The sequence below is a fragment of the Pelodiscus sinensis genome, chromosome 5, assembly GCF_049634645.1.
Source record: "Pelodiscus sinensis isolate JC-2024 chromosome 5, ASM4963464v1, whole genome shotgun sequence".
Taxonomy (NCBI): Eukaryota; Metazoa; Chordata; order Testudines; family Trionychidae; genus Pelodiscus; species Pelodiscus sinensis.
This window is the reverse complement of record NC_134715.1, coordinates 106,188,101-106,214,865: the sequence shown is the minus strand read 5'-3', so window position 1 is coordinate 106,214,865 and position 26,765 is coordinate 106,188,101. Positions and strand designations below refer to the sequence as shown.

General features: G+C 45.8%; 3 protein-coding genes across 3 annotated transcripts in view; 2 read left to right on the top strand and 1 right to left on the bottom strand.

Moving 5' to 3' along the window:
* Nucleotides 1–3,850, top strand: part of LAP3 (leucine aminopeptidase 3) — a 30,276-nt gene extending 26,426 nt beyond the window's left edge. The window contains exons 12-13 of the mRNA XM_075930682.1: nt 117–229; nt 2,784–3,850. Coding sequence (XP_075786797.1) covers nt 117–229; nt 2,784–2,979 — 309 coding nt within the window. The 3' untranslated portion in view covers nt 2,980–3,850. The remainder of the gene's footprint in view (nt 1–116; nt 230–2,783) is intronic.
* Nucleotides 3,851–6,163: 2,313 nt separating this feature from the next.
* MED28 (mediator complex subunit 28) lies at nt 6,164–10,237 on the top strand. Its single transcript, XM_075930683.1, has 4 exons — nt 6,164–6,356; nt 6,545–6,611; nt 8,775–8,887; nt 9,921–10,237. Exons 1-4 carry the CDS (start codon nt 6,195–6,197, stop codon nt 10,116–10,118), a joined length of 540 nt encoding a protein of 179 aa, XP_075786798.1. The 5' UTR covers nt 6,164–6,194; the 3' UTR covers nt 10,119–10,237.
* Nucleotides 10,238–12,699: 2,462 nt separating this feature from the next.
* Nucleotides 12,700–26,765, bottom strand: part of FAM184B (family with sequence similarity 184 member B) — an 88,744-nt gene continuing 74,678 nt past the window's right edge. The window contains exons 14-17 of the mRNA XM_075930681.1: nt 24,116–24,233; nt 22,908–23,012; nt 22,253–22,455; nt 12,700–14,076 (exon numbers count right to left, since the gene is read on the bottom strand). Coding sequence (XP_075786796.1) covers nt 13,986–14,076; nt 22,253–22,455; nt 22,908–23,012; nt 24,116–24,233 — 517 coding nt within the window. The 3' untranslated portion in view covers nt 12,700–13,985. The remainder of the gene's footprint in view (nt 14,077–22,252; nt 22,456–22,907; nt 23,013–24,115; nt 24,234–26,765) is intronic.

Genomic DNA, 26,765 nt, shown 5'->3' with positions numbered 1-26,765 from the left:
ATTTCTGATGTAGTTTCATAACTAACCAGTCCACCCAAAGCTAAGATTGCACAGACAATATAACAAAAAATAACATATCTATTTTGTCCCAAGTATAACAGTTGTTTCGTTGATAGGCCAGTATTTTGACAGGGGACCGTGTTTGGAGAATGCCTCTCTTTGAACATTACACAAAACAGGTTACCGAATGTCAACTTGCAGACCTCAGTAACATTGGAAAATATAGCAGGTACATTATTTAACTGAAATGCAGCAACTCTTGTCTTGACTGATTATCACGTTTCTGTTTTAGAAAGAGCCAGCCATATCCAAAGTTATAGGAATGCTCTGAACTTACATTAGTACAGTTAGATTTTAAAACAGGAATTGAGATTTTAATATTTTTACTTTTAAAAATTACTAGTATGTAAAGCCTGATCTTTATTTGACAGTTGAGGAGCAGCTGGTGATAGCAGCTGTTGTTCAGAGGAAGAACATACTATGAACCTCCTAGCCACCACTGTGTGTCCTACTCAAGGTTATGTAACGGTGCAGTCCTTACACACAGTAAAACATAGGGAGTTCCCCCTTTTGTGCACCTCTGGGCATGTGTCTCTGCAAAGCGGGGTGAGTGTGGGAGAGCTGCACCAAACTATAAGCAATTTTTACCATTCAAAAATGATGAGAGCTGTATATCTGGAAACTGGGAATGAGAACACCAGTGCTATCACTATATCTGTGGGAGGGAGTTATAGTCCATTTAAACAGGCACAAGAGTCTGTAATTCTTCCAAATATTGAGTATCATTGTGTTCTTCAGGTGCATTAGTGTGCATGTGCCTCATGTCACAACATTAGTCTTGAATACTGCGGACCACACATACACTCTGAGCTGTCTCATGTTCTTGTCTGTGGTACTCTCCATCAGTTCTATCGAGGGCCTCCTGCGTACTCCCCCACCTATCAGAACCAACTTCTGCATGGAATTGCAACACTATTCTCTGGAAGCTCATGGAGCAGCCTTTTTTGAGCTGCTGTCAGATTGCTTGGTTCATCATCTTTCCCTCAGCTGACTGTTACCTCAAAAGGGAAGGCTAATGAGGTCCAATGAGATGGATCTCTTTACACCTTCTTTCACAGTAACACAGTGGTGTTCTGCCATCAACTTAGGGTGCAGTCTTCAGTAGTCTTGGAATTTCACCTAAATCAACCAGTTAATCTACTAATCTTTTTCATAAAACCAGACTCTAGCTATGCACTAGATGTTTTGGAAGACTTCCTCCATTATCTTAACACAAGAAAATATTTTAGGTAGGGATGTAAAAGCTTAACATGTACACCTCACCTGTAATGGTTGAGATTTATCTCTCTCCCCCCCCCCCCTCGCACTTTTTTTTTTTTTTTCCAATGGTAAAGTCTGGAGGAACTCCCTGCCCTTGGCAGGGGGCTGCTTCAGCCCCAGAACAGTCCCTGTCCATGTCCCTCTCTCCTGCCACTGCTGTAGATTATACAGTGGCTCCCCAGAGCGAAGCCTCTTCCCTAGGAGCAGGGCTAGCAGCATCCCTGGCTCTACTCCCAGGGAGGCAGCTTCACTGTGAGCTCCGAAGTTTAAAGCTTACTTAAGCTTTATACTGCAGAGCTTGCAGCTTGTATAACCGCTATGATTTTTCAGCAGTTACAGAGTTACACTTTTACATCTCTACTTTTATGTTGTCTTTGTGAGCGCATATGTCCCATCCTACTTTGAAGTAGGAATAAGATCCTCTGGAAAAGGGCGCTTTTTCTGGAGGATCGGGGCCAGTGTAGACGCTCTTTTCCGGCTTTTCTAAAAGCCGGAAAAAAGCGGCGGACATTTTTATATAAATGCCGCAGGGGATATTTAAATCCCCCGCGGATTTCCCTATTACGATCTCTGAAATTACCATGCCCCTTTCGGAAAAGGGGCCAGTGTAGACATAGCCTATGTCTTTAACACAGCAACCAGGTCCCATGCCAAGTTCAGCAAAACAATGCTTCTGTCATTGACTGATCAAGCTAAGATTTTTCATTCCCACCATTCTGAGGCGATACTCTTGGTAGGAAGGTTCAGGTGTATCCCTAATGTAGGAACACCCATGGTACAGATCCTGGCAGGGGGAGAAGGATGCAGTTCTGCAGCACACAGAACAGTGATGCAGCAACATGCTTCCCCTTAGGCTTTTCCCCACTGCTCCCATGGCAGTGGGGGATGGTGCCTGAGAGCAGCAGTCAGCATGGAGCCTCATGTGCCCCCAGAAGTGGGGTATCAAGGAAGCGCCCCATCCCACTCCCTCCTTCCCAGACCCCACTCCAGCACCCTCCATGGTCTGCAAAACTTCCATAATCCAGCATCCCCTGTGTCCCTGGATTGCCTGATGAAATGTACTGCCTTCCACCAACTACACTGACAAATACTGGAATGGGGAAGAATTGTTTTTTGGCCTTGTAGCAACTGTGGTTCTTTGAGATGTAAGTCAGTGTAAATCTGCTCTGCCCTTTGTCCCTACTTTTTGGAGTCCTTAGCTTCTAATTGAGAGAGAAATGAGGGAGGGTTGCAGCTGCTCCACCATTTTATGGTTTTGTATGGAAACATTAAGCGGCATAGGTACAGCTACAAGCCTGAGAAACATAGCTAGATTTGCATGTGGATCCATGTTGATTATAACATCTTGAAAATCCATAGTTGCTATGGAATAGATAACCATTCTGTGTGCATTTTATTATTGACTTATTAAGTTTTCAAACATCTGTTTTTCCCCCCCGCCCTTCTCTGTCCTCTCCCAACAGAGCTGGAGGTGCATGCACAGCTGCTGCCTTCCTGAAAGAATTTGTGACTGTCGCTAACTGGGCTCACTTAGATATTGCTGGTGTGATGTCAAATAAAGATGAGGTTCCATATCTTCGAAAAGGCATGGCAGGACGACCCACACGAACGTTAACAGAGTTTGCTACACGACTGAGCAAAGACAAGCAAAATATCTAGTAAAATAGTAATTTTATAATCGTCCACACTGCCTTAAATCTATCTACTTCAATTAATCTTAAAATTTATTTTAAAACCAATTAATGGCTTACGGAATATGTAAACTTTAGTAAAATCCAAAATGTGGACATATATTTGCAATACAGGAATACTTCCCATAATCTGAAAAGATATAATGATGAAAGAGAAATGCATTTTATAAACAGTTCTTACTGGGTAAGAATATCCCATAGTTGAGGGTTCCCTCCATGGTTATCCAATAGTTCTGCTTGGACTATTCTTAGACATTTAATACTAGAAAAAAGATAATTGTAAAAATCTGGACTTGATCTGTGTAATGGTTATAAACAAATTTACCTTTAGCTGCTTTAGAAAGTTCTTTTGTGTAAACATGGTAATGTAACCTCCATTATAAAGCCATTAATTTGGAATCAGGACCCTATCTCTGTGTTTTGCATGTACCATACATGGAAGAATAACTCTTAATAGGGTTTATTGACAGAAATTTTATCAGAACAATGTAAGAGAGAAGCTAGAAGTACTGTTACCATCTGTTTAATCAACTAATACGTAATACTGCTTTATTAGGTATTGGGAGACTCCATTGCTAGAGGGTTCTTAGACTAGATAAAGGACCAGAAAATCAGCTGTGAAGAATCTTACTATGTTCAGCAGGGAGATGGATTATCTTGCCAATTGCAATATGAGATGCCAGTTTATTGAGCATAATTATAGGAAACTTAATTTCCTGCAGTTCATAATTCCTGGAAAGAAGCTTAGCATAAATACATCTGACAATTGTTATGCTTTTTTCCATTGTGTCTGCATTGATTTTTCTTTTGTGCATTCAATAAAGCTGAAATGAACATGACTGTTTTTGATTTCAGTAATTTCCTTCTGGGGTGATACCATAGTTAATGCTACTCACACTCTGAGCAGAGTTTAGGAGAGGAATTGTTAAAGGAAAATCTTGTTCTTGCAGGGTGTCAGAGAGAGGGACAACTTTTCTAATGCACTATATTATTTAAATAGAGGAGTTTACAGAGACTGTTACGTTTACATTGCACATTCTTGCGCAAGAAGATATGCAAATGAGGCGCAGCGATGAATATTGTCACTCCCCATTTGCATACCTAATGAGCCGCCATTTTGCGCATGGAGCAGTCTACACTGCTACTCTTTGTGCAAAAGCCCCCTCTTGTGCAAGAGCCATTCTGCTGCTTATTTTCATTTGCATATCTTCTTGCGCAAGAATGTGCAATGTAGACGTAACTTAAGTTCCTTTTTTTTTTTTTTTAAACTGATTGGTCTGCACCACCATGAGCCACCAGATGAAGGACTGTGATTTAGATTCTGAAATCTGAACCCTCATGTTAATATTTCCATCACACTTCCAACTACAATTCATAGAATCCTAGGGCTGGAGGAGACCTCAGGAGGTCATTGAGTCCAGCTACCTGCCCAAAGCAGGACCAACCCTAACTAAATCATCCCAGCCAGGGCTTTTTCAAGCCAGGACTTAAAAACCTCTATGGCTGCATCTAGACTGACCTCATTTTGTGCAAATACTTTTAATGGAAAAGTTTTTCCGTTAAAAGTATTTGCACAAGAGAGTGTCTATACTGGCATGTGCCTTTGTGCAAAAGATTTGCTTTTGCGCAAAAGCATCCGAGCCAGTGTAGACGCTGTCTTGAGCAAGAAAGCTCCGATGGCCATTTTAGCCATCGGGCTTTATTGCGCAAGAAATTAACGTGGCTGTCTACACTGGCCCCCTTGCGCGAGAATACTTGTGCAAGAGCACTTATCCCTGAGTGGGAGCGTCGGAGTATTTGCGCAAGAACCACTGATTTTGTACATTACAAAGTCAGTGTTCTTGCGCAAATACTCACGGCCAGTGTAGACCGGCGGCAAGATTTTGCGCAAAAGTGGCCACTTCTGTGCAAAATCATGCCAGTCTAGACACACCCTAAGGATGGAGATTCCACCCTCTCCCTAAGTAACCCATTCCAGTTCACTACTAGGACTTAGAGCAAGCTAATTGTTTAGAAGACAGCATTTGTGTCTTGCTTCCTGTAACCATGGCTGGCCACAAGAATTCACAGCAGGTTTGGTATCAGAGACTACTGGAACAGATGTACTCCTACAATTGTACTGAGACTGGAGGAAAACAAACTGTTGACCATGTATATGTGACAAAGATAATCTTTCCCTCTCCCTTGCTATAGTACTTTGCCATGGTACTTTCAAAGCAATGTGGTGATGAGGATTTTACAAAATTGCCCATGTCCATATACCCAATCGGTGGTAGAATTGGAATTATTTACTGTTCATCTTTTGACACTCAGTACCATGCTTTTAACTCCTAGATGCGTGCTGTCCAATCATTTCTGAAGCAGTAGCCACTATAGTGATTACAGGGAACTAGCCACGCTCAACTGGTCAAATAGCTACATTGTTCAAGCCAACTAGCCACACCCAACTGGCCAAATAGCCACAAGTGGCTAAAGTGTTGGACACCGTGGCTCTAGATGATCCATATGCAGATTGAGAATACTAAATTTAGGACAGCAAGGTGGCATTATGCACGAGCAGCATTATTTCTGGGCACATTCTTAATGCCCTATGTAAACCGGAGCCTTGGCTATTAGCATTGATTTTTTTCACCTGCTGTAAAATAATTTCCCTCTTTTTGGTGATGAATAGGGAAGACAGGTCAGATTCAATAAAGCCTGAAGTGGACTTTTACCAAATTTAACTAGGTTCGGGGCCGTGCGGGGGAGGAAAAATGACACATTTTGCCTTTGTCCCTGGGCACATAACACCCCGTCCCTCACTATGCCTCTGGGGTCGACGCACCCTTAGGCGGGGGGAGGGGGGGGAGGAAGCCAACTCTCAATGGGCAAAGGTGAAGTGGGGAAGCGGGTCCCCCCCGATGGGGGTTGATGCACCGAGGCTCGGCCGCCTGTTGCCCCGAGCGGTGGGGAAAACTCCCCGGCTGGCGGGAGGCGTCCAGCGGCCACCAAGCGGCGCTTGCTCTGCTGTCCTGCCGCAGCGGGGCCCTGCGAGCCGCTCCTGCCGGGCAAGGACAGAACAGGAACGCGGCGCGGGGAAGAGTCGCTCCCGGCCCCGCCTCTTGGCCACATCGCCACGCCCCTTCGCAAACCCCGCCCCTTCGCCCTCCGCGCGTGCGCAGTTCGCTCTGGAGGCGGCCTGTCATGGCGGCGGCTCTGAGCGGGATGTTTACAAACCAGCCGCCGGGGCCACCTCCCCCTCCGCTTCCTCCTGGCGGACCCGGCCAGGCCGGCCTGCTCCCGGCGCCCGCGGGGCCGCGCAACCCCAACGGCACGCTGGTGGACGAGCTGGAGGCTTCCTTTGAGGCAGGGGCCGGGCCGGGCGCTCGGGGCCGTGGGGGAGGCGGGTGGTTCGGGTCGGGCGGGCTGGGGGGGGGGGTGTCCAGGGCTGAGGCGTTTGCGGCGGGGGCGACGCTGCGGGGGCTGCCGTGGCACGTGCGCAGGGCGCCCTGCGTTCCCTTGTAACAAGTCCCTCTGCTTCCCCGGTGCTCTAGGCTTGCTTCGCCTCGCTTGTGAGTCAGGATTACGTGAATGGCACGGATCAGGAGGAAATCCGAACGGGTAAGCGAGCCTGCCAGCGTCTGGATCTGGCTAGCATGTGGTTGTCAAGGGATTGGTAACCATTTTTAAACTACATCTCTTTTAATTTATGACACGTACTTTCAGGAATCTGTACATGTGTAGGGCCAACCTGCACTATGAAATCTAAGAAAAGTATTACCCCTGTTGATACTGTTGAGCTTCACTGGTCTGTGCTAATCGGGAAGCAACAGTGGAGGTACCACCATTGTTCTAAATACTCTGTCAGCTAACCCTATTAAGATCTGTCTGATCAAGTTAGACCCAGATTGTTAAAGGCATCACATGTGTTTGTTGGGGTAGAGATCCAATTGTGGCTAAACCCAATGGAGCTGAATTAGTGTTAACAATTATAAGAATTTTTCAAAAAGGTCCTATTACAGTCATGGCCTTGTGGAATTTTTCCATTAGTATTATAGTTAGCTGTCAATGAGAGAGGAGTGTTTGGTTTGTAAAACTAAAGAACAGCATGAATTGCAGTGACTTAGCAAAAAGATAGGGAGAAAATGAGAGCTAGTGTTTTGCCTCACTTGACAGTATTTCTATATGCTGTTCTACTTATGCAATGGCAGCATTAGCAGCCAATCTCTAATTCTTGAATCTCATTTGTTTATAGTAGTTTATGGTTATATATGAAGTAGAAAAAGGCTGTGGGTAAAATTTACAGAAGTAATTTAGGAGCAAAAGTCTTAATTGAAAATCAGTGATTTAAGAGCTGAACTCCCATTTTCAAAAATGACTTATGAGTTTTTGAAAACTAGCTCATCATTCTGTTTTCAGATATCCAGTTATATTTATGGACTGTGCTGGACTAAAGAAAACTCTTGTTGGATAACTAAATACATTTTTAAAACAAAAAGTAGTAGGGATGTTTATAGGGATGCTCCATAAGATAGAGGCAGCAAAGGAGGACAGGGGTACTTCAAAGCTGCAGCACTGCATAGCTGGTCCGCGGCTCAGCTGTGCGGTGCTGCCCCTTTAAAACGCCTAAGCACTGTGGAGCCTGGGGTCAGCTGGGGACTCCCCAGATGACTCCAGGTTCTGTGCAGCATTTCCCCAGAATACGGGATCATCTGTGGCATTTGAGTGGAGCTGGGGTCAGCTGGGGAGTCCCCTGCTGACCGCTGGGCTCCATGGCTTTGAAATGCACAAGAGCCCCCACTGGGGACCCCTGTGTGCAGCCCGGAGTCAGCGGGGTTGTACCTGGTTGTACCTGGAGTTCTGCATTCCTCCTTCGAAATGTACAAGAGCCCCAGCGAGGGTTCTTGTACATTTCAAAGAAGGAATGAGGAAGTGCCTATTAACTAGTCAAATATCAATGGAAATTCTATCAGCTACTCGACTAGTCAATTTTCTGCATTTTAACATCCCTAAAGAGTAGTCCTGTCGCAACTTAGAGATAAAAATAAGAATAAAACTCACTTCATCAGATGAGTTGGAGTGGAAATAACAGAAACCAAAATATATAACAGCACAAGAAGTACCTGTCAGCATACCTGTTAATGAGGCTAATGAAGTGGGCTGGATGTGTCCCATTCATAGCTTTTGAAGTGAAAAATAAATTTGGTAAGCATCATTAATAAATATGCCACTTTCAATACAATTCATCTAAACATTACTGTAGGGCTTTGTTCATCGCTGCACGGGAATACATTGAAATCTTATTTCACATATTTGCATTCAAGACCCAAATTAGTGATATTGTGTTGTATACTTGTTTTTTGAGGTCCTTTATCATTAGAGAAATTTTAATCTGTTGCAGTGAAAATGGAAGTGACCATTTTTTTCCACATCTTATGGAATACTGATTGTCATGGTTACTGTTCAAAAAGAGGAGTGCCTTTTAGAACTTGCTGAAGTAAAAGGTCTGCGGAGAGATAATCTGTCAATATACCCAGTCAGTTTACTCTCCATTATATAAGAACTTCAGATTTTATAACTACAGGACACTTAAAAAAAAAAAAAAAAGTTGACGTCAAGGTTTTGGATTTGCTGTCTCAAGTGTCTTAGTTTTTAAATACTGAATACCTGGCTACTTGGGCAAAGAGGCAAAATGTACATTAATTAATTTTCTTCTATGGAGGTTGTTAAACTAATCTGGTCTTTGATTTTTCTTTTATATCTAGTTTTATTTCTGTATTTTAGGTGTTGATCAGTGTATCCAGAAATTTCTGGATGTTGCGAGACAAACTGAATGTTTCTTCCTACAAAAAAGATTACATCTTTCTGTCCAGAAACCAGAGCTAGTTATTAAAGAGGTAGGAATTTACCATCTTTTTATCTTCTTTACCTGTGAAATTTTAAATTGTTCCTTTCTCTGAAGACTAAGGGTGTTTCTTTTGTTGCATGATAGTACAGGGAATCCGAGACAAGTACGGAACAAACAATGGTTGAGTTTATCTTCTCATCACTATAAGTTTGGTAGAGCTCTCCTGGGTGACTCTCAGTAGCTCTTTATAGCATGTCAGATAATCTGGATGTCTGTTTTCTGAAGCATTAAAGGAGATAATCAGCCAGAGGGATATGCCTCTGTAAGGGAACAGACCATTTAGTCAAATTTAATGTGCAGAAAACAAACTTCTTTTTGATTACATGCATTTACCAGGCCTCATATTTATACTCCTCGAGTTAGATGTATATCATGGGAGGGAGCAGTGTTTCCTGTCAGTGGTGCACTTGGATGGCCATCCAGGGGAGATTCAAATGCCTCCCAACCGATTAGCAAGAGTGCCCACAGCTGGCAGCATGTGTTACTGTTGGTGGTACACTTCTGTACATGTCTTGGTGTGCATATCAAAATGTATTCTACACACAAAGGGAAGGGAGTAGCCAAATTACTTCATCTTTAGTTCAGCCACTTCTCAGGCCAGGTCTACACTGGCAGAGAAAATCATTGTAAGATACACAGTTCCAGCTATGACAACTGTGTAGCTGGAGTTGACGTACCTTATGTCAGTTTTCTAGGATGGCCCCACAGCAGGCGATCAACAGGAGAAACTTTCCTGTAGATCTCCCTTAGTCCTCACAACTGGAAGAAGTACTTCAGTTGATGGGGGCATTCTCACCCTTCAATTTAGTGGGTCTTTACTAGACCCGCTAAATTGAACTCCAGAAGATTGATCACCAGAGCATTGATCCTCTGGTAAGTGTAGACAAGCCCTCAGAGTTAAGTTGTTTTCACTTGGAGAATTGTTCATTGTTTTGTAGGAACTGTAATAGTTAAAATTAGGTTATATAATCTTATTACAATGAAAATAAGTTATTTACTAATTCAAGATTTCTCAACTGCAGGATGTTTCAGAATTGAAAAATGAATTACAGAGGAAAGAAGCACTAATTCAGAAGCACTTGGGTAAACTGCGTCACTGGCAGCAAGTTCTAGAAGACATGAATGTGCAACACAAAAAACCAGCAGAAATGCCACAGGGACCATTAGCTTATCTTGAACAGGCTTCTGCTAATATTCCTGCACCCATGAAGCAAACATGATTTAGATGGACATGTACATTTAGATCTTTAAGTATTTTAACTTAAAGTGAAATAGAGCAGTGGTCTTTCTACCTTGTATAATGAATTGTAATATACAAATAAAGTGTTTTACTACATGACAGTGGGACAAACAAACTAAATGGGGACAAATCTATAGTTTTAACTTTGATAAAAGTATGGATTGGTTTTACATTCAAACAAGTGTTCCAGGTATGTGTTAAGTGTGTATAGATATCTATAGTATATTCTATGCACTTGTACTGCAACTATAATATAAAGTCCTGTCCTATTACTTATGGAACTGGCAAAGCAGTCCTAAAATGTAACTGAAATCAAGTTAAGGTACTATAGATGTAGAAGTACTTGCAGAGTTTTTCATCTCAGTGTATTTTTGTATACAGTTTCACTGGGACTGTTTCTAATCATGTCACATCCTCTGATTTTGGTGACATAATGTAGGCTTATTGCTGATATTGATTGGTCAAATAAATCAAAGTAAGGATTTTCTCTTGAGCACTACTGCTGTCTGTGACATAAGCACTTGCTTTCACTTAGCGGCTGTGTCTACATTGGTGTGATCTTGCGCAAAAGCAACTGCTTTTGCGCCAAAACTTGCTGCCTGTCTACACTGGCCGCGAGTTCTTGCGCAAGAACACTGACGTTCTACTGTATGAAATTAGTGCTGCTTGTGCAAGAACTATGATGCTCCCACTCAGGAATAAGCCCTTTTGTGCACCTGTTCTTGCACAAGAGGCCAATGTAGATAGGCAACGTGAATTTCTTGCACAAGAAAACCCTATGGTTAAAATGGCCATCAGAGCTTTCTTGTGCAAGAGAGCGTCTATAATGGCAAGGATGCTCGTGTGCAAAGGCACATGCCAGTGTAGATGCTCTCTTCTGGAAGAGTTTTTGCACAAGAACTCTTCTGCAAAAGAGTTCTTGCACAAAATCATGCCAGTGTAGATGTAGCCAATGGGAGGCGAGAAGATGTATATCAAAAATGCATCTTTTTCCTAGTGTAGACAAGAGCTGACAGGATGTTGGTGCCAATGGTAAATTGCTCTGGCATGTGATGCTTTTAAAATCTTGTAGGGTAACTTTTTGTAGGAACAGGATGGAGATATTATTTAATATTTTCTAGTCATCCTCCATCAAAGCAAAATGATTGTAATTTCCTACCCTTTCCATGCTCTGTTTCTACAAACTTATGATCCCCCCCCTTTCCTCCTGAAATGATATCCACTCAGCTTAAGGGTTTGGCAACTTAGAAGAAAGTTGTTGGCTTTCCTCATTAAAGCAGATTAAGCTGAATCGCTAGAAATTGAGTGTTGCCAGTTTCAGGCTGCTGCACCTGGAGTGCAAATAGAGTGGAGAAAGTACTGCCTGATTGTGTACCATGTGGCTAATTAGCTGAGATATTGTAAGTGAGGGAACCAGAAAGCTTGTCTGCTCTGTGCTTGCCAATTTACTCAAAGTATTACTGCAGGAAAAAAAGTATAAATTAAAATCCCTTTAGAGGGTAGATTTAAATTGTTTTCACTCTGCCATCAGTGGAGAGAAGCTTCAACACAGGAGATATTTAACTCCAGAAGTTGGGAGTTACGTTCTCTCAAAGCCGCTCTTTAAATTGTTGACTCAAGGAAGCCATCTGCTTGACTTGAACAGTAGCCTGAAGCTTATTTTCATGTAGGAGACTGCTACATATTTTCACACGCCATACAATAATCATCTGAAGAAGTGGATTTTTCCCAGAAAAGCTCATGATACTATATATATTTTTGTTAGTCTTTCAGGTGCTACGGGACTACTCATTGTTTTTAAAGTTACAGACTAATATGGCTATCCCTCTTGGACTTTTAAACATATCATGGAGTAGCTTGTGCTCACTGGAATGATGTATGATGACATATTATGATGCAGTTCTGGCAGTTTAGAGAATATCTGTACAACTTTCACATTCTGTGTAAGACTGAATGCTCTCTCTACTAAGCTGCAAGCTCCATTTTGTCTCTTGTTCTTGTATTGCTGTCTTGGACTGCAGTTCTAGTGGGTTAGTGGCAAACGCCTAACATGGGATTGTTAAACCTTCATGGTCCCTATTGAAAAAAGCACTGTAGAGAAAAAACTGGCTTCTGCTCTGATCTTGTTTGTCAAGGGAAAAATCACCCACACAAGTCACCTAGCATTGGTCTGGTTACCTGAGGAGGCTAAGACCTGGCAAAGGGGTCTGAAAGTTACAGGTGTTTCAATAGTAGGCTCAGATGTGCAACTCCTTGTTGTCCAATGTCAGGGTGGGATGCAGCTAAGCCAGCTTCAGGTAGGCAATTTAGTTTAAGATGCACACTTTTTAAAGTATGTCTGAATGATGAGCAGTGTCTGAACAAGATGTAAATAATTTGGTTATTTCAATGGTTTGATGTACTTAGTGCTTAGATACCCACAGTAGGAATACTGAAGATACACATGGATGGTATGTACTAAATATCCATCTTTCATAAACTTGAAACTTTATGAATTGTACAGACTCTGGTTCAAAATTCTGCATAATGAATTGAAGTGTAAAACATGAATTTGATCTGTAAGCAAATTTTATTAATGTTCATAGTTGAATTTTATCATGAATTTCTCAGACTGATCCTTAAATATGTTTAATGAGAATAGTATCTTGTAATCAGCTGCCTATACAATTGCAGATGCAATAATACCCCATTCTAATCTTACACATTTTTAAAATGTGTATCTGTCCATCCGTGAGTCAGTTTGTTCAAGAACTGCTAAAAAGTAAGAGCTAGACTATCAAATTTGGTATGCAGCATCCTCTTATCATAACTTAAAGCAAGGTAAGGATTTGGTTTTGCCAAGACACTGGGATATGCCTGGGATTTGATTATTTCTTATGAAAGGGAGGCATTACACTGTAGAATGACTACATAGAGGCAGCAAGGGTCCAGAGATGGGGACCGGGATAGCTGCAACCCCATTGGGCAAGCAAGGGACAGGTGGAGAAAGGGACAGCTAGCTACTATATACTTCAGACAGTCTGTGTGTTTCTGTCCCCCAGCTGAGCTACACCCACACACGCCTTTTCCAGCTGTGCCTGCTGCAGTGGCCATGGGCACTTCTCACCTGGCCCTAAACTGCTGAAGTGCGAGAGGGTTGGGATTGTTCCCTCTCCCCAGGCCAGTCTGCATACTAAACCCCTCATTCCCAGGCCCACTTCAAAACAATTATTTAAGTAAAAACTTAGAGTTAAACACCCGAGCAAAGCCAGGTAAATCTAGTTATATTAATAATTCTAAAAGCACCCAACGGTATAGTCTGTCAAAATGCTGCACCCTAAATAACAAATGTGAAACAAACTATCAGATTAATCAAACACCCATTACAAGTAATTTCCCCCCATTTATTTTGACTATTAAATAATAAAATGAGAGCGCATGGGATGCAATAAATAATCATACATGGGTTTATATCCTAAAACATGCACAAAATAAAGTTAAGGTATTTTTGTAAGAGAAAGCCAGACAGGGACAGGAGTCCCTGGGGAACAAATTCAGCACTCTGCCTGTACAACTGTAGAACAGTTTGTCTTGATATCAAGGATTATTTCTCTGCAACACCAGGCTATTGGGATGACAATATACCCATCATTTTTCACCTAACCTGCCTTCATGTTTGCAATGGTTATTTATAATCATATTTCTAAGGCACCCACTCTTGAATCCCATAGTAGCTGGTTGCCAAGAACACTAAGATTCCTATTAAGCTGTGTGCAACTCAAACTTTTTTTCCCCAATGATTAAACATTTCACATGAGTGTGAAATTAAGGGAAGTTATCTTTCTCAGTACTTTGGAAATAATTGAGTTTAGAATGAAAAGTATTTAGTAAACCATTCCTGATGCCGGGGGTCTTGTTTCTGGCCATCTTTGGTTTGGGGTACTTCATTGTCTTGTATTCTGCACAGAGACACAAATAATATTACTTGAGTGTTTGTTAAATCTCAGAAATCATTTATTTATTTAAAGGCTATCCAGAGATTAACAATTGATTATGATTGACTGCCCAATTAAAAAATGACTTGTGCTGTTAATACAAGTTGGACCTTCCTGGTTCCAGCACCCATGGGACCTGACTGGTCCCAGATAAGGGATTTTGTCAGACCGGGGAGGTCATTTCTGGCCCCTCTGCTGCCAGTTCCACACCCTGCCCTGCTGCTCTACTGGCATTTCCAGCTCCCTGAACAGCTCAGCTGGGTCATGTGCCGGGCTTCTTGCCCCCCTAACCCTCCCCAGCCCAGCTTGCCTTCCCTTCTGCCCCACAGCCCAACTGAACTATGCACCTGGTTTCCCCAGGCAGTCCATCTGGGTCACATGTTCTAGGCTTCCCACTCTGCAGTCCAGCTGCACCACGCACCAGCCTTCCCAGTTCTCCCTGCCTCCACAGCCCAGCTAAGCTGCAGCCCAACTGCACTGCAGACCAGGCTCCTGGCCCCTCCACTATCAACAGCATGCCAGGACACTCTGATCCTGGAACATCTGTGGTCTGGCAGGACCAGAGATGTTGCCGAACCAGAGAGATCCAGTTTATAGAGGTGCAACCTGTAGAATTCCATTATATTTTTTTGGATGTTTTCAAATATATTGATTTCAGTTACAACACAATACAAAGTGTACAGTACTCATTTTATATTTTTATTACAAATGTATGCACTGTAAAAAAAGGCATTTTATTTCACTTCACCTAATACAGGTACTGTAATGCAATCTCATCATGAAAATGGAACTTAAAAATGTAGAATTATGTACAAAAGAATCTGCTTTCATAAATAGAACAATGTAAAACTTTAGAGCCTACAAGTCTACTCCATCCTACTTGTCTTATTTCAGCACATCAATCAAACAAATTTGTTTGTATTTGCAGGAGACCATGCTGCTGGCTTCTTTTTTACAATGTCACCTTAAAGTGAGAAGAGGCATTTGCATGGCACTGTTGTAGTTATCCATGCTGATAACAGGTTCTGCTCAATAACAATCCAAAGTAGTGCAGTAGTTCATTTTCTTCATATGAGTCAGATCAGATGCCTCCAGCAGAAGGCTGATTTTCTTTTCTTGGTGGTTCACGTGCTATAGTTTCTGCATTGGAGCATTGCTCTTTTAAGACTTATGAACGTATGCTACATGCCTCATCCTCAGATTTTGGAAGGCATGTCAGATCCTTAAACCTTGGGTCAAATGCTGTAGCTATCTTTGGAAATTTCACATTGGTACCTTCTTTCTTTTAAGAGCACTTTCCCTGCAGATCTGACAAAACACAAACAAGATGTGCTAATCATCATCTAAGACGGCTATTATATGAAAAATATGCCAATGTAGATAAAACAGCAAGAGATGTATAAACAATAGAGTCACAAATTTAATTAACACATTTTTTTAACAAGTGTCATCAGCATGGAAGCATGTCTCATGGAATGGTGGTGTGACGGGGCGCGGGGCTCCACGGATGCGGAGACCCCGCCTCCCCACACTCTGCCCGCTCGCGGGGGCAGCAGGGATCCATCCCCACCGCAGTGGAGGATGGAGGGGGAGCGCGGGAAGCAAGGTCCAAACGGGTGAGTGGCGAGGGGGAAGCCCCGCGGCTGGAGGCACCCCGGGAAGGACTCTCGGTGTTCGGCAGTGGGACGCCAGCCCCGAACCCTGCGAGAGCGGTCAGAACCCTCACGGGTGTCCACAGGTCCATCTGGGCCTTGACTGACGGTGGTGAGAGCACAGAGTCCTAGGAACACGGGTGTTATCGGGTTGGTTGGGGGAAGGCAACCCCGATGATGATAGGGCTGTAAGCCTGAGGGGGAGCCCAACCCCTGACAGATGGTGGAGAACGTGGGCACCTGGTCCTAAACCGTGGTGAAAGGGAAGGGGGTGAGGAAATGGAGATGAAGGAAGTCTGGCAGTGGCTGGTGAAGCATCAGTGCTAGCAACAACAACAGCAGACTCAACTCCTGCAGCAGTTGGTGGCACAGCAGCAGGAGCAGCAAAGGCAGCTCGTTAGAGAACTGACTGATCAACAACAAGCGCAGAGAAAGATGTGGCTCCAACAAGGGGCCGTATTGGCCAGGGCAACTCCGTGGGCTGACGGGCACAGCCGAAGTGCCTCAGTTACCCCATCCGCCTAACCAAAATGGGGTCCCAAGACGACCCGGAGGCCTTCCTTGAGACGTTCGAAAGGGTTGCCATGGCTGCCCGTTGGCCAGGAGACCATTGGGCCACCCTGTTGGCTCCCTATTTGTCAGGGCCGGCCCAATTAGCATATAGGAGACTAGATCCGCAAGAAGCCCTCAATTACTATAAGGTAAAAGAGGCAATCCTAGACCAAATTGGGTTGAACCCCGAGACATTTAGGCAAAGATTTCGCCAAGAACGGTACCCAACCAGGGTGCGCCCTAGGGTGGTCACCCAAAGGTTGTGGGAAGCATGCTGGAGATGGCTAGAGCCCAAAAAACGGACTAGCGGTCAGCTAGTCGATGTTATTGTATTGGAACAATTCTTACAGATTCTGTCGACGGATGCCCGCAAGTGGGTAAGGTGGCAGCAACCCACGACTATAGCAGATGCGGTCGCTTTTATGGAAGCCTATATGGCTGCGGAGGGTTCAGGGAAGACCGCGGTGACCCCAGGGGAGGGGCGAGGGCAACGCCCCCCGGTGGTCCGGGCCCAGACTCCCCGCGGCGGCCGGGGGCGGACTTATGGAGGACAGGAAAGGGGGCTCCCTGACTATAGACCTACCAACCTAGATAGTCTCCCCGGGGAAGGAGCGCAGGGAGACAAGGCCTCGAGAGAGAAGGAGCCCATACGCCCTGCGGGGTCTGGGACGGGCAGCCAGGGGGCATGTTATGAGTGTGGCCAAGAAGGCCATTTCCACCGCGACTGAAAATAAGAAAGTACTGGCCCAACTGAAGGTAGAAGGGTGGGAGGTTTGGGCCCTAGTTGATAGTGGCTGCGGCAAAACCATGGCCCGGGCCTCCTTGGTCCCACACTCAGGGGTCCCCGGGACCCCCATATGGCTGAAGTGCATTCACAGGGACGTGAAGCCCTACCCCACAGTATGGGTGAAATTATCTGATGGACAGGAGGAGATGACATGTAAGGTGGCGGTAGCTGAAAATTTAGAATACCCAGTGCTCCTGGGACGAGACTGGCCGGGCTTCCAGCGACTAATAGAAGGGTGGACCCCTCAGCCAGCCGGCAAGCCAGAGATTGGCCAACCAGAGAGCGCACTAGCAGCCCAACAGGTCAGGCAGGCCCGAGAAAGGAGCCCCAAGCACGCGGGAGACGCAGGGAGGGACCCGGCTGCTTCTCAGGACTGGAGCCAGACCAGGGACGGTGACACCAAAGGAGACTTCATCCAGGAGCAGCAGGACGACCCGTCCCTACAATGGGCCTGGGAACAAGTGGGCGAGACGACCAACGTCGGGGATGAGGATGCGAGGCTAAGACAAGGGCCCTTTTTTGAGGTACGTGGGGACCGTCTCTACTGGGTGACAACGTCCGCGGAGGGCAGGGGGATCCTCTGGCAGTTGTTAGTACTGGCCGGGCGACGCCGGAATGTATTGGATCTGGCTCACTCGAACCCATGGGCAGGTCATCTCGGAAGGGAAAAAACTCTGCAGCACATAACCCAAAGATTTGTTTGGCCTGGGATCCATAAGCAGGTGAGAGATTTTTGTAACTCCTGCCCCGAGTGCCTGTTAACCCGACCACGGGAGATAACTAAGGCCTCCTTGGTTCCCCTCCCGGTGATAGGGGTGCCTTTTGACCGGGTAGTGTTTGACCTCGTTGGACCAGTCAAGTGGTCAAAAGCCGGGCACCAACATATGTTAGTCTTAATAGACTATGCCACCCGATACCCGGAGGCGGTGCCCCTGAAAAACACCACGTCACAGACCCTCACAGGAGAATTAATGAAGATCTTTTCTCCGGTGGGGATACCCCGGGAAATATTAACGGACCAAGGGACGAATGTCTCTTCTAAGCTCATGGTGGAACTATGCCACCTACTACAGATTAAAACATTTCGCACCTCACCGTACCACCCACAGACTGACGGGTTGGTGGAGCGTTTTAATCGCACACTAAAAGCAATGCTCTGCCAGTTCACAGCGAGTGACCCGCACAAGTGGGATAAATTGCTGCCAGCCCTGTTGTTTGCCATCTGCGAAGTCCCCCAGGCCTCGACCGGGTACTCCCCATTCGAGCTCCTCTATGGATGACAGCCCCGGGGGATCGTAGACCTGTTAAGGGAAACCTGGAGGACCAGGAAACCTGAGTCCAGGGAACGGTTTCCTACATCCTTCACTTAAGGGAAAGACTGCGGCAGCTGGGGGAGTTTGCAAAAGTTAACTTAATGCAGGCACAAGACAAGCAGACCTTTTACTACAACCGGGACGTGCGGGTCCGGGAGTTTAAGCCGGGGGATAGGGTCCTTCTCCTGCTTCCCTCATGCAAATCTAAGCTACTGGCGAAATGGCAGGGGCTTTTCGAAATTGTCCGTAAAGTAGGGGCAGGTGACTATGAGGTACGCTTGGTGGGGAAGCGGAAGGGCACGCAGGTCTACCATGTCAACTTGCTAAAGAAATGGAACCCGCGAGAGGGTCTCTTTGTAGATCCCCAGCCTCGGCCCACAGAGTTGGGGCCATAGGCCAGAGATCTGGAGATAACCCACAGCGTAGACATAGGCTCAGATTTGACAGCAGCACAGAAACAGGAGATGTGGGACCTAGTCCAGGAGTTCCAGGCAGTAGTTATCCCCGTGCCAGGGCGTACCAGCCTGATCAGCCACCATGTAGCCATCGAACCCGGGTGTAGGGTGAGGGAGCCCGTGCACCCCCTTCCTAGAAAAATGTGGGGGACGGTGTGGGAGGAGGTGCAGAAGATACTGCAACTAGGAGTGATAGAAGAATCGCATAGTGAGTGGCACAGTGCCATCGTGCTGGTCCCGAAACCTGACAAGACCATACGCTTTCGACTTCTGAAAGGTTAATGCGATTTCTCGGTTTGATGCCTACCCCATGCCCCGGGTGGATGAACTCTTAGAACGGCTAGGCCAAGCCCAGTACATTTCCATGCTAGATCTCACAAAGGGATATTGGCAAATCCCGCTAACACCCGCCTCCCGAGAGAGGACCGCCTTCTCCACCCCTTTCGGCCTCTACCATTTTAAAACCATGCCCTTTGGGCTCCACGGGGCAGCTGCTACTTTCCAGAGACTCATGGATCGCGTGCTAAGGGGACACCAGCAGTACGCAGCTGCATATATAGATGATATAGTAGTGTATAGCAAATCATGGAAAGAGCACTTACAACGCCTGCGAGCGGTCCTGGAGGCGTTGCGGCATGCCGGGCTGACGGTGAACCCAGAAAAATGCCACCTAGGTCAACGAGAGGTGACCTATTTGGAGTTCACGGTTGTGAGGGGACAATTGAGGCCCCTAGCCAGTAAAGTACAAGCCCTAGCCGACTATCGCCGTCCCCGGACGACAAAGCAAGTCCAGCAATTCCTGGGCCTAGCGGGATACTACTGGCGGTTTATTCCGAGCTTCACGTCAGAGGCCGCTCCATTGACAGATCTCACCAAGAAGAACAGCCTGAAGCAAATAGTGTGGACGGAACGGTGCGCGCAGGCATTCCAGCGAATAAAGACCGCTTTAATGTGGGCTCTGGTCCTAGTACAACTGGACTTCTCAAAAGAATTTACCTTGCAGACCGACACATCTGCCGTGGGCCTCGGAGCAGTGCTGACTCAACAGGTAGGGGGACAAGAACACCCAGTAGTATACCTGAGTTGCAAGTTATTCCCTCGTGAGCAAAGGTATGCCACAATTGAGAAAGAAGCCCTGGCTGCAAAATGGGCGGTGAAGACTTTACAATATTATCTGCTCAGGAACCCATTCAAATTGGTGACTGACCATGCCCCTTTACGGTGGATCCAGGCAATGAAGGAAACCAACCCCCGGGTTATGTGCTGGTACCTCGCCCTACAACCATATACATTTGAAATACAACATCGGCCGGGATTGAGGCACGGAAATGCTGACTTCTTTTCCAGGGTGATGGAAGAAGATGGGCTGAGCGGCGGGACTGTAAGTGACTTAAAGGAGGGGATGTGTGACGGGGTGTGGGGCTCCACGAATGTGGAGACCACACCTCTCCGCACTCCGCCCGCTCGTGGGGGCGGCAGGGATCCATCCTCACCGCAGTGGAGGACAGAGAGGGAGCACGGGAAGCAAGGGCCGAACGGGTGAGTGGCGAGGGAGAAGCCCCGCAGTTGGAGGTACCCCAGGAAGGACTCTCGGTGTTTGGCAGTGGGGCGCTGGCCCCAAGCCCTGTGAGAGTGGTTGGAACCCTCACGGGCGTCCATGGGTCCATCTGTGCCTTGACTGATGGTGGTGGGAGCACAGAGTCCTAGGAACACGCGGGTGTTATCGGGTTGGTTGGGGGAAGGCAACCCCGATGATGATAGGGCTGTAAGCCTGAGGGGGAGCCCGACCCCTGACAGGTGGCCAAAGCACAAAGGGGCATACAAATGTTTAACACACCTGGTATGTAAATATTTAGCATTGCTGGCTAAAAAACTGCCATGTACATGCCTGTTCTCACTTTCTGTCAACACTACTGTATAGGTCTGAAACCTGGATAACCTACAGACATCACTTGAAAGTCCTTGAGTGGTATCACCAATGCTGCCTCTGAAATATCTTGATGGGAAGACAGAAGCACTAATACCAGGGCTTTCACTAATACCAGGGCACTAATACCATTCCTACTCCCCACGAATGCGCGGCTCCGCCCCCAGGCACACAGCGCATGCGTGGCTGCGCCCCCTGGCGCGCTGTGCCCCTTAGAGCTGCCATCAAGCGCTGCACGCCAGGGGCCGTGTGGCACCCTTTAGAGCTGCCATCAGGTGAAAGAGGGTTCCCTAATGTGGGAGTATTCTAAGGACTTACTAAAGAATAACTTAAAGAAGTGCAACATTGATGCAGACATTTGGGAGACACTAGCCCAGGATTGCTCAAAATTGAGAGAAGTCCTATGCGATGGCCCCCTGCGTTTTGAATTTGCCTGCCAACAAGTTGAGGAAATTAGGCGAGGAGAAAGGGGAGACTAGCTTCTAGTCATGGTCAACAGCCTCCTGCTGTGTCTGGAAACATCTTTCCTCATTGGGATTTTGGTTCAAGAATTGGCCTTAGCCACCTGAAAGTCCACAATTCCCACGGAAGATGGTCATACTTGACAATGAGTGATCACCCATCATCATCATGTTCTCACTTTCAAGTGACACTGTAAGTAAGAAGCAGGCAGCATTATCTCTTGTAAATGTAAACAAACTTGCTTATCTTAGCGATTAGCAGAATAAGAAGCAGGACTGAGAGGACTTATAGGCTCTAAAATTTTGCATTGTTTTATTTTTGAATGCAGTTCTACAACAACAACAAAAATCTACCTTTATAAGCTGCACTTTCCCTACAAAGCAGGTGCACTACAGTACTTCTATGAGGTGAATTGAAAAAAAAAATACAATTTCTTTTATCATTTACCATGAGCATTGTACACTTTGTGTTCTGTGTTGTAACTTGAAATCAATATTTGAAAATGTAGAAAACCATCCAAAATATTTAATAATTTCAATTTGTATTCTATTGTTTAACAGTGCTATTAAAACTTCAATTAATTATGATTATTTCTTTTGAGTTAATCACCTGAGTTAACTATGATTAATTGACAGTCCTATCTGCTTTATTTTTGGAAGAACAACTTTGTTGCTCAAGTTCTTGTGGCGCTAACCAAAAATACTTGAACTACTAGACCCATGGAATGGATGGAAGATGCAAGCTTCAACTGTATGACTTGAACATGAGGAATTTCAGTTGCAGGCTTTTCCAGGCAGGAAGAATGATCCCGATTGTGCCATGAGCTGTGAGTGTATGTGTGTGTAGACTAGAGGGTTCCACAGACTGGATGGAGCTCACTGCAGCATCAGGGCCTCTGGCTTTTTTTTCCATGAGGAACTTAGCACTATCTGGGTGCTTGATAAAAGTTAAATATTAATTCATAATCAAGTTTCTACAAATTATACAATTACCTTGCAGCATAGCTACTGTCTGAAGATTGCGCTGATTGATAGCTGGCCCTGATGGAGCCCGCACTCTGGTCTAAACTTGTAGATTTTGTTATTGGAGGCGCTGTTCTCTTTGATCTCAAGTCACAGCTCAAGAAGTTCTTCGCATAGGAGGCTAAATTCGGAACACTGACAACACGGCTTGGCACCTCATTTAGTTTCTTCTGCTTTTATTGTGAGAAAATAAATGTATGTTATGCACACAGTCTTACAGCAACTGGTGGCATTCCTTTGGTATTGGCTATACTGCTCCAAATGTGCAGTCACTCCTGCTCTAAAGCTACAGGAGCTGCCTCACCAACCATCGGGGTTGAAAACGTGGCATTAGTGTCTTTAGCCACTAGGCCACCCTTTCTCCTCCACCAACATGCCCCTTTTTCCTGCTATGCCAGTATAGTAGGTACTGTATTATCATCACCAGGTTCTAGGTTAGCTCACCTGAGGAAGCATTATACTTCTTCTACAGTAAAGCAGCAGTCTCATCACTGAAATATTACTGAAGTATTGAAAAATCTCTGTTCAGCTACTCGTATGTTCCTCCCATGGAATCTGAGCACCTATATCTGTTCATATTCTATCACAACAAGATTTACTATTGTAGTTGAATGGTTTGTCTTACCTTGGTGGAAGGAGTTAAGCATCCAGGAGTAGGGTTGAAAGAAAAGGATCTATTCCGATGAGATTCAGTGCTGGATAACAGCAAATGCTGAAATTTTCTTCCCTCCTTAAAGTGAAATAAAACCATGTATGCCCTTGATATGTAAGTGTACTGAGTTCAGAATGGCCCAGAGCAAAAATGTGAAGAGTTGGATGAAATTACTAGTGGATAGGACCTTTCATAATTATGAACTGGACCTAAGCACTGGGCCTTGACAATTGCTCTAGTAAAAGACCGAAAGGCTTATTGCAATACATATAAGCAGGTTCACTGTCGCATTAGCCACATGCAGGTTTACATTTAGGAGATGAAACAGAGATTTTTTCCCCCTTCATATTACTACTAATGTATGTCTTAGTCTTGGCAAGTGGAATAAGTGGCTTTGTTCCGCTGTAAAGCTGCTATGGCAAGGGTAAAAGGGCACTCAGAGTACTGTATGGCAGTGGTGGACAAAAGCCTCTCAGTTGGCTGGATCCAGCCCGCCTAAGACTTTGATTCTGCCTGCATGGCAGTTTCACGCCCCGCCCCCTAAGCTTCTATTTAAAGGGCTCACACCTTTCCCGTGCCTGTCAGGCAATGTTGCCTAGCAGCCATCTGACAGACACAAGCCCTTCTAACAGAAGCAAATGAAAGGGTTCGCGGCTCCTGGCCTCATGCTAGCCCATTGCCTGGGAGCCAGGGACTCTCAAACCCTTTCAATTGCTTCTATTTAAAGGACGTCTGCTTTCTCTGCAGCTATCAGGTAACAGCCCCAGGGAAGGCGTGCATCCTTTAGATAGAAGCCGTTGAAAGGGCTCCCAGGCAATGCACTAACAGCGAGGCTGGGAACAGCGAGCCCTTTAAATAGCAGGAATCAAAAGGGCTCACAGCTCCTGTTCCTCAGGGGAGGTGTGAGCCCTTTCAACTCCTGCTATTTAAAGGCTGTGCCCCTTCCGCCTGAGGCTCCACCCCTTCTGAGGCAGCCTGCACCCACTGCAAACATTTTTGAAGTAGTTTCCATTAAAATATGATTGCCCACCCCTGGTGTATGGGATGACATCCTAATTGTATCATTAATACAATGCTGGTACACCAGTTGGAGTCATACTGTACCATAGCAGTCAATGGAAGATTTGACTTCAGTGCTCGCACACACATTGTACAGTACGTATTCACAAATGAATGCTCACCGTCAGCTGTCTGATAATCTCTTCTCTCTCACTTAATTTGTTTTGCAAGCAGCCTATAAGGTGCATATCTTCTGGCCTGGGTTCTTGCTTTTTTAGTTTCTCTTCTAATTCTTTACATCTGTGTCAAATAAAAATGCAAACACTATCATTCAGATCAGAAAACTTCTTTTAAGGCCTAAAAATTTAGACTAGGTTTTCTCTCTCTTTGACCTGTCATAAGCCCTGGCCCTGAAAGCCAGGAGAATAGTTAGCTCTCCCCGGACAAAACTATATATATATTTTTAAAGAGGAATGTGCTGAAGCTTGTGCACACATTAAACATGATTGCTTCCCTGCTGCCCCGGGGGGCAAAGTTCAGCTGAAGTCAATTCTGTACATGAGATGTGTCCTGCTTGTGCTGTCAGTAGGCTTCTGCACAGAGCTGGGGCCTGTTTGAGCCACACCCCAGGCAGGAATTGGATCTACATCTATATAAGCTACATTTTGATATGATTCTGAGCAATGCCCTATAGAGAATGTATTAATTTATTCTTTTGTTTTTGTTGGAAATTTTCAAGAGAAATGATGCCTCCAGTCTTACCAGCTGGGTTTGGGTACCAGATGACCAGATGACCTGTTTTTATGTCCCATGTTTAAGCCCTCTTGCAGGTGTCCTGACTTTTTGTAAAAAATGGGAAAATTGTCCCATATTTTCTGTCCCCACCCCCATCAGACCCACTTCTGGCCAGATACCTGCTCGCCTGTTGCCTGTCTACCAACAGTGCATATGCATGGGGACGTCCAGTGGCTGATGATGGGGGTGGGTGTGCACAGTTGGCGAAGGGGTAAAGATGCAGTGTACGGGGCTCGTCACTCCCCCAGCTAGTCAATCAGCCCAGCCAGTGGCACCCCGTCCCCTATCCCATTTCCAGGCAGCATTGCTGTGAGCTGCAGTGGTTAGTGAGTGCAGGCAAGCACTGGGCAGTGGCTGGTTACGTGTCCTTGCTGCTCTCCACCCATCAGACCATTACATGCTTCCCCTCTTGCAGTCCTCTCCCTGCCTTGCCCCTTTACCTGCACCTTGTCCCACTGCTCCTCCATATCACCCCAATCCCACATCAGGGCATGTCCCAGTTGCAACCCTGTGCAGGAACCAGCCCTTGGTTGGAGCACTGAACCCATCAGCACCTTGGCCAGCAGGCTCCTTCCTTCCCCACTGCTGCTGGATGAGCCAGTGTCCAGGAAAGCCCAGCACCCTCTGGCCTGGGACACTGCCACAAAGAGTTGAGCCCTGCACGTGTCAACGTCCCACAAAGCGCTGACATCAGGAAGCCTCTCTGCTTCCTTGCCCCCAGCTCAGCTCTAGAGTGGTGAGGGTTGGGGAAGCAATTTTCAGTCTGTTCATGCCTTGAACCTACATGCTCCACAGCAGCCCCATAGGCTGGGCCTTAGCACATGCTTCACTCCACCCCACCCCACCCGGGCCATGTCCTCAAAGGAACATGGGCTGCTCCCTCCTCTATTGAGCAACTTCTCTGGGTTCCCGGGCCTTGGTGAACTAGGCATACTTAGGGCTTAACCCCTTCCTGCCCATGCTATAGCAGGGCAGCAGGGTGACAAGTGGTGGCTGGGTTTGTCAGTGGCCAGCATCAACTGAAGGTGTTAGCTGTCTTTTCACACTGAGCAAGCAGGAAGGGACAAGCTGCTTCCAGCTACATGGGAGTAGTTGGTGTTTGGGGCGGGGAGAAGAGATGAGCTCTGTAAAGATACAGGCCAGGTCATCCCTCCCCTGTCTCCTTCATTATAGCTGGAAGCTGTTCTGTCCCTTCCTTCCCACACAGTGCTGAGAGGCTGTGGTCAGCTACATTCTAGTGTGGATCCTGGCCAAAGTGTGGGGGAGGAAGGGAATGTGACCCTACTGCTTTCCTTTCTGTTGCCTTGGGAAGATGTGGTGTCAGTTTCGAGTAGAGGTGGGTCCATCCATGAGACCCAGACAGGTATAGTAGCTGGAGAGCACCAGGCAGGGAAAGTCAGGTAGGTTGGTCACCCCCTACCTGAGAGAGAGATGTATGGAAGCGTGTGTGTGTGTTATCCCTCCCTGGGTGTGTCACTCCTCCTTATGTGAACCCAAAAGCCTTAAAGATACGAAGATAAATAAAAAGAATCTAACCACACAGGTTTTTTTTTAAATGTTAATCTGAATGTTTGGATGATCAATTGCCATTGAACACACTTGAATATGAATAATTTTACCAGGTGTCCAGTATTCAAGCATAAGGAAATACAGTCACCCAACAGCATGAGATAAAACAGAATCAGTGGCTTGGGATCTTCCTACTAGGAAGAGTGCCCCTCTCTCAGTACCACGCTCCCACAGCTGTGATTGATGGAGGCACCTGCTTTCAAAGGGAAAAAGGCTGGGAGCAGAGGGGTTCTTCATGAATGATCCACAGCTTTGGATCCGCTCTGTGCATTAGCTGAAATAGCCCAGAGCTGCTAAACTTGGGGGCATGGAGAAAGGTGCATTTCTTTATCCAGGCTTCAGCAGAAAAAGGGGTGTGATGGAGTCAGTTTGTGTATGAGGGTGGGAGTTTTGTTGGGGATTGAGTTTTATTGCCTGTTGGGGATGTTGGTAATAATTATTTTGGTTTTTTTAACTTATGACAGAAGT

Bases quoted from the DNA above. Each gene is read 5' to 3' on its own strand.
- MED28 (XM_075930683.1), top strand. From the start codon at position 6,195: ATGGCGGCGGCTCTGAGCGGGATGTTTACAAACCAGCCGCCGGGGCCA. The intron at 6,357-6,544 runs GCAGGGGCCGGG...CCGGTGCTCTAG, and splicing joins AGCTGGAGGCTTCCTTTGAG to GCTTGCTTCGCCTCGCTTGT. The intron at 8,888-9,920 runs GTAGGAATTTAC...TCTCAACTGCAG, and splicing joins CAGAGCTAGTTATTAAAGAG to GATGTTTCAGAATTGAAAAA.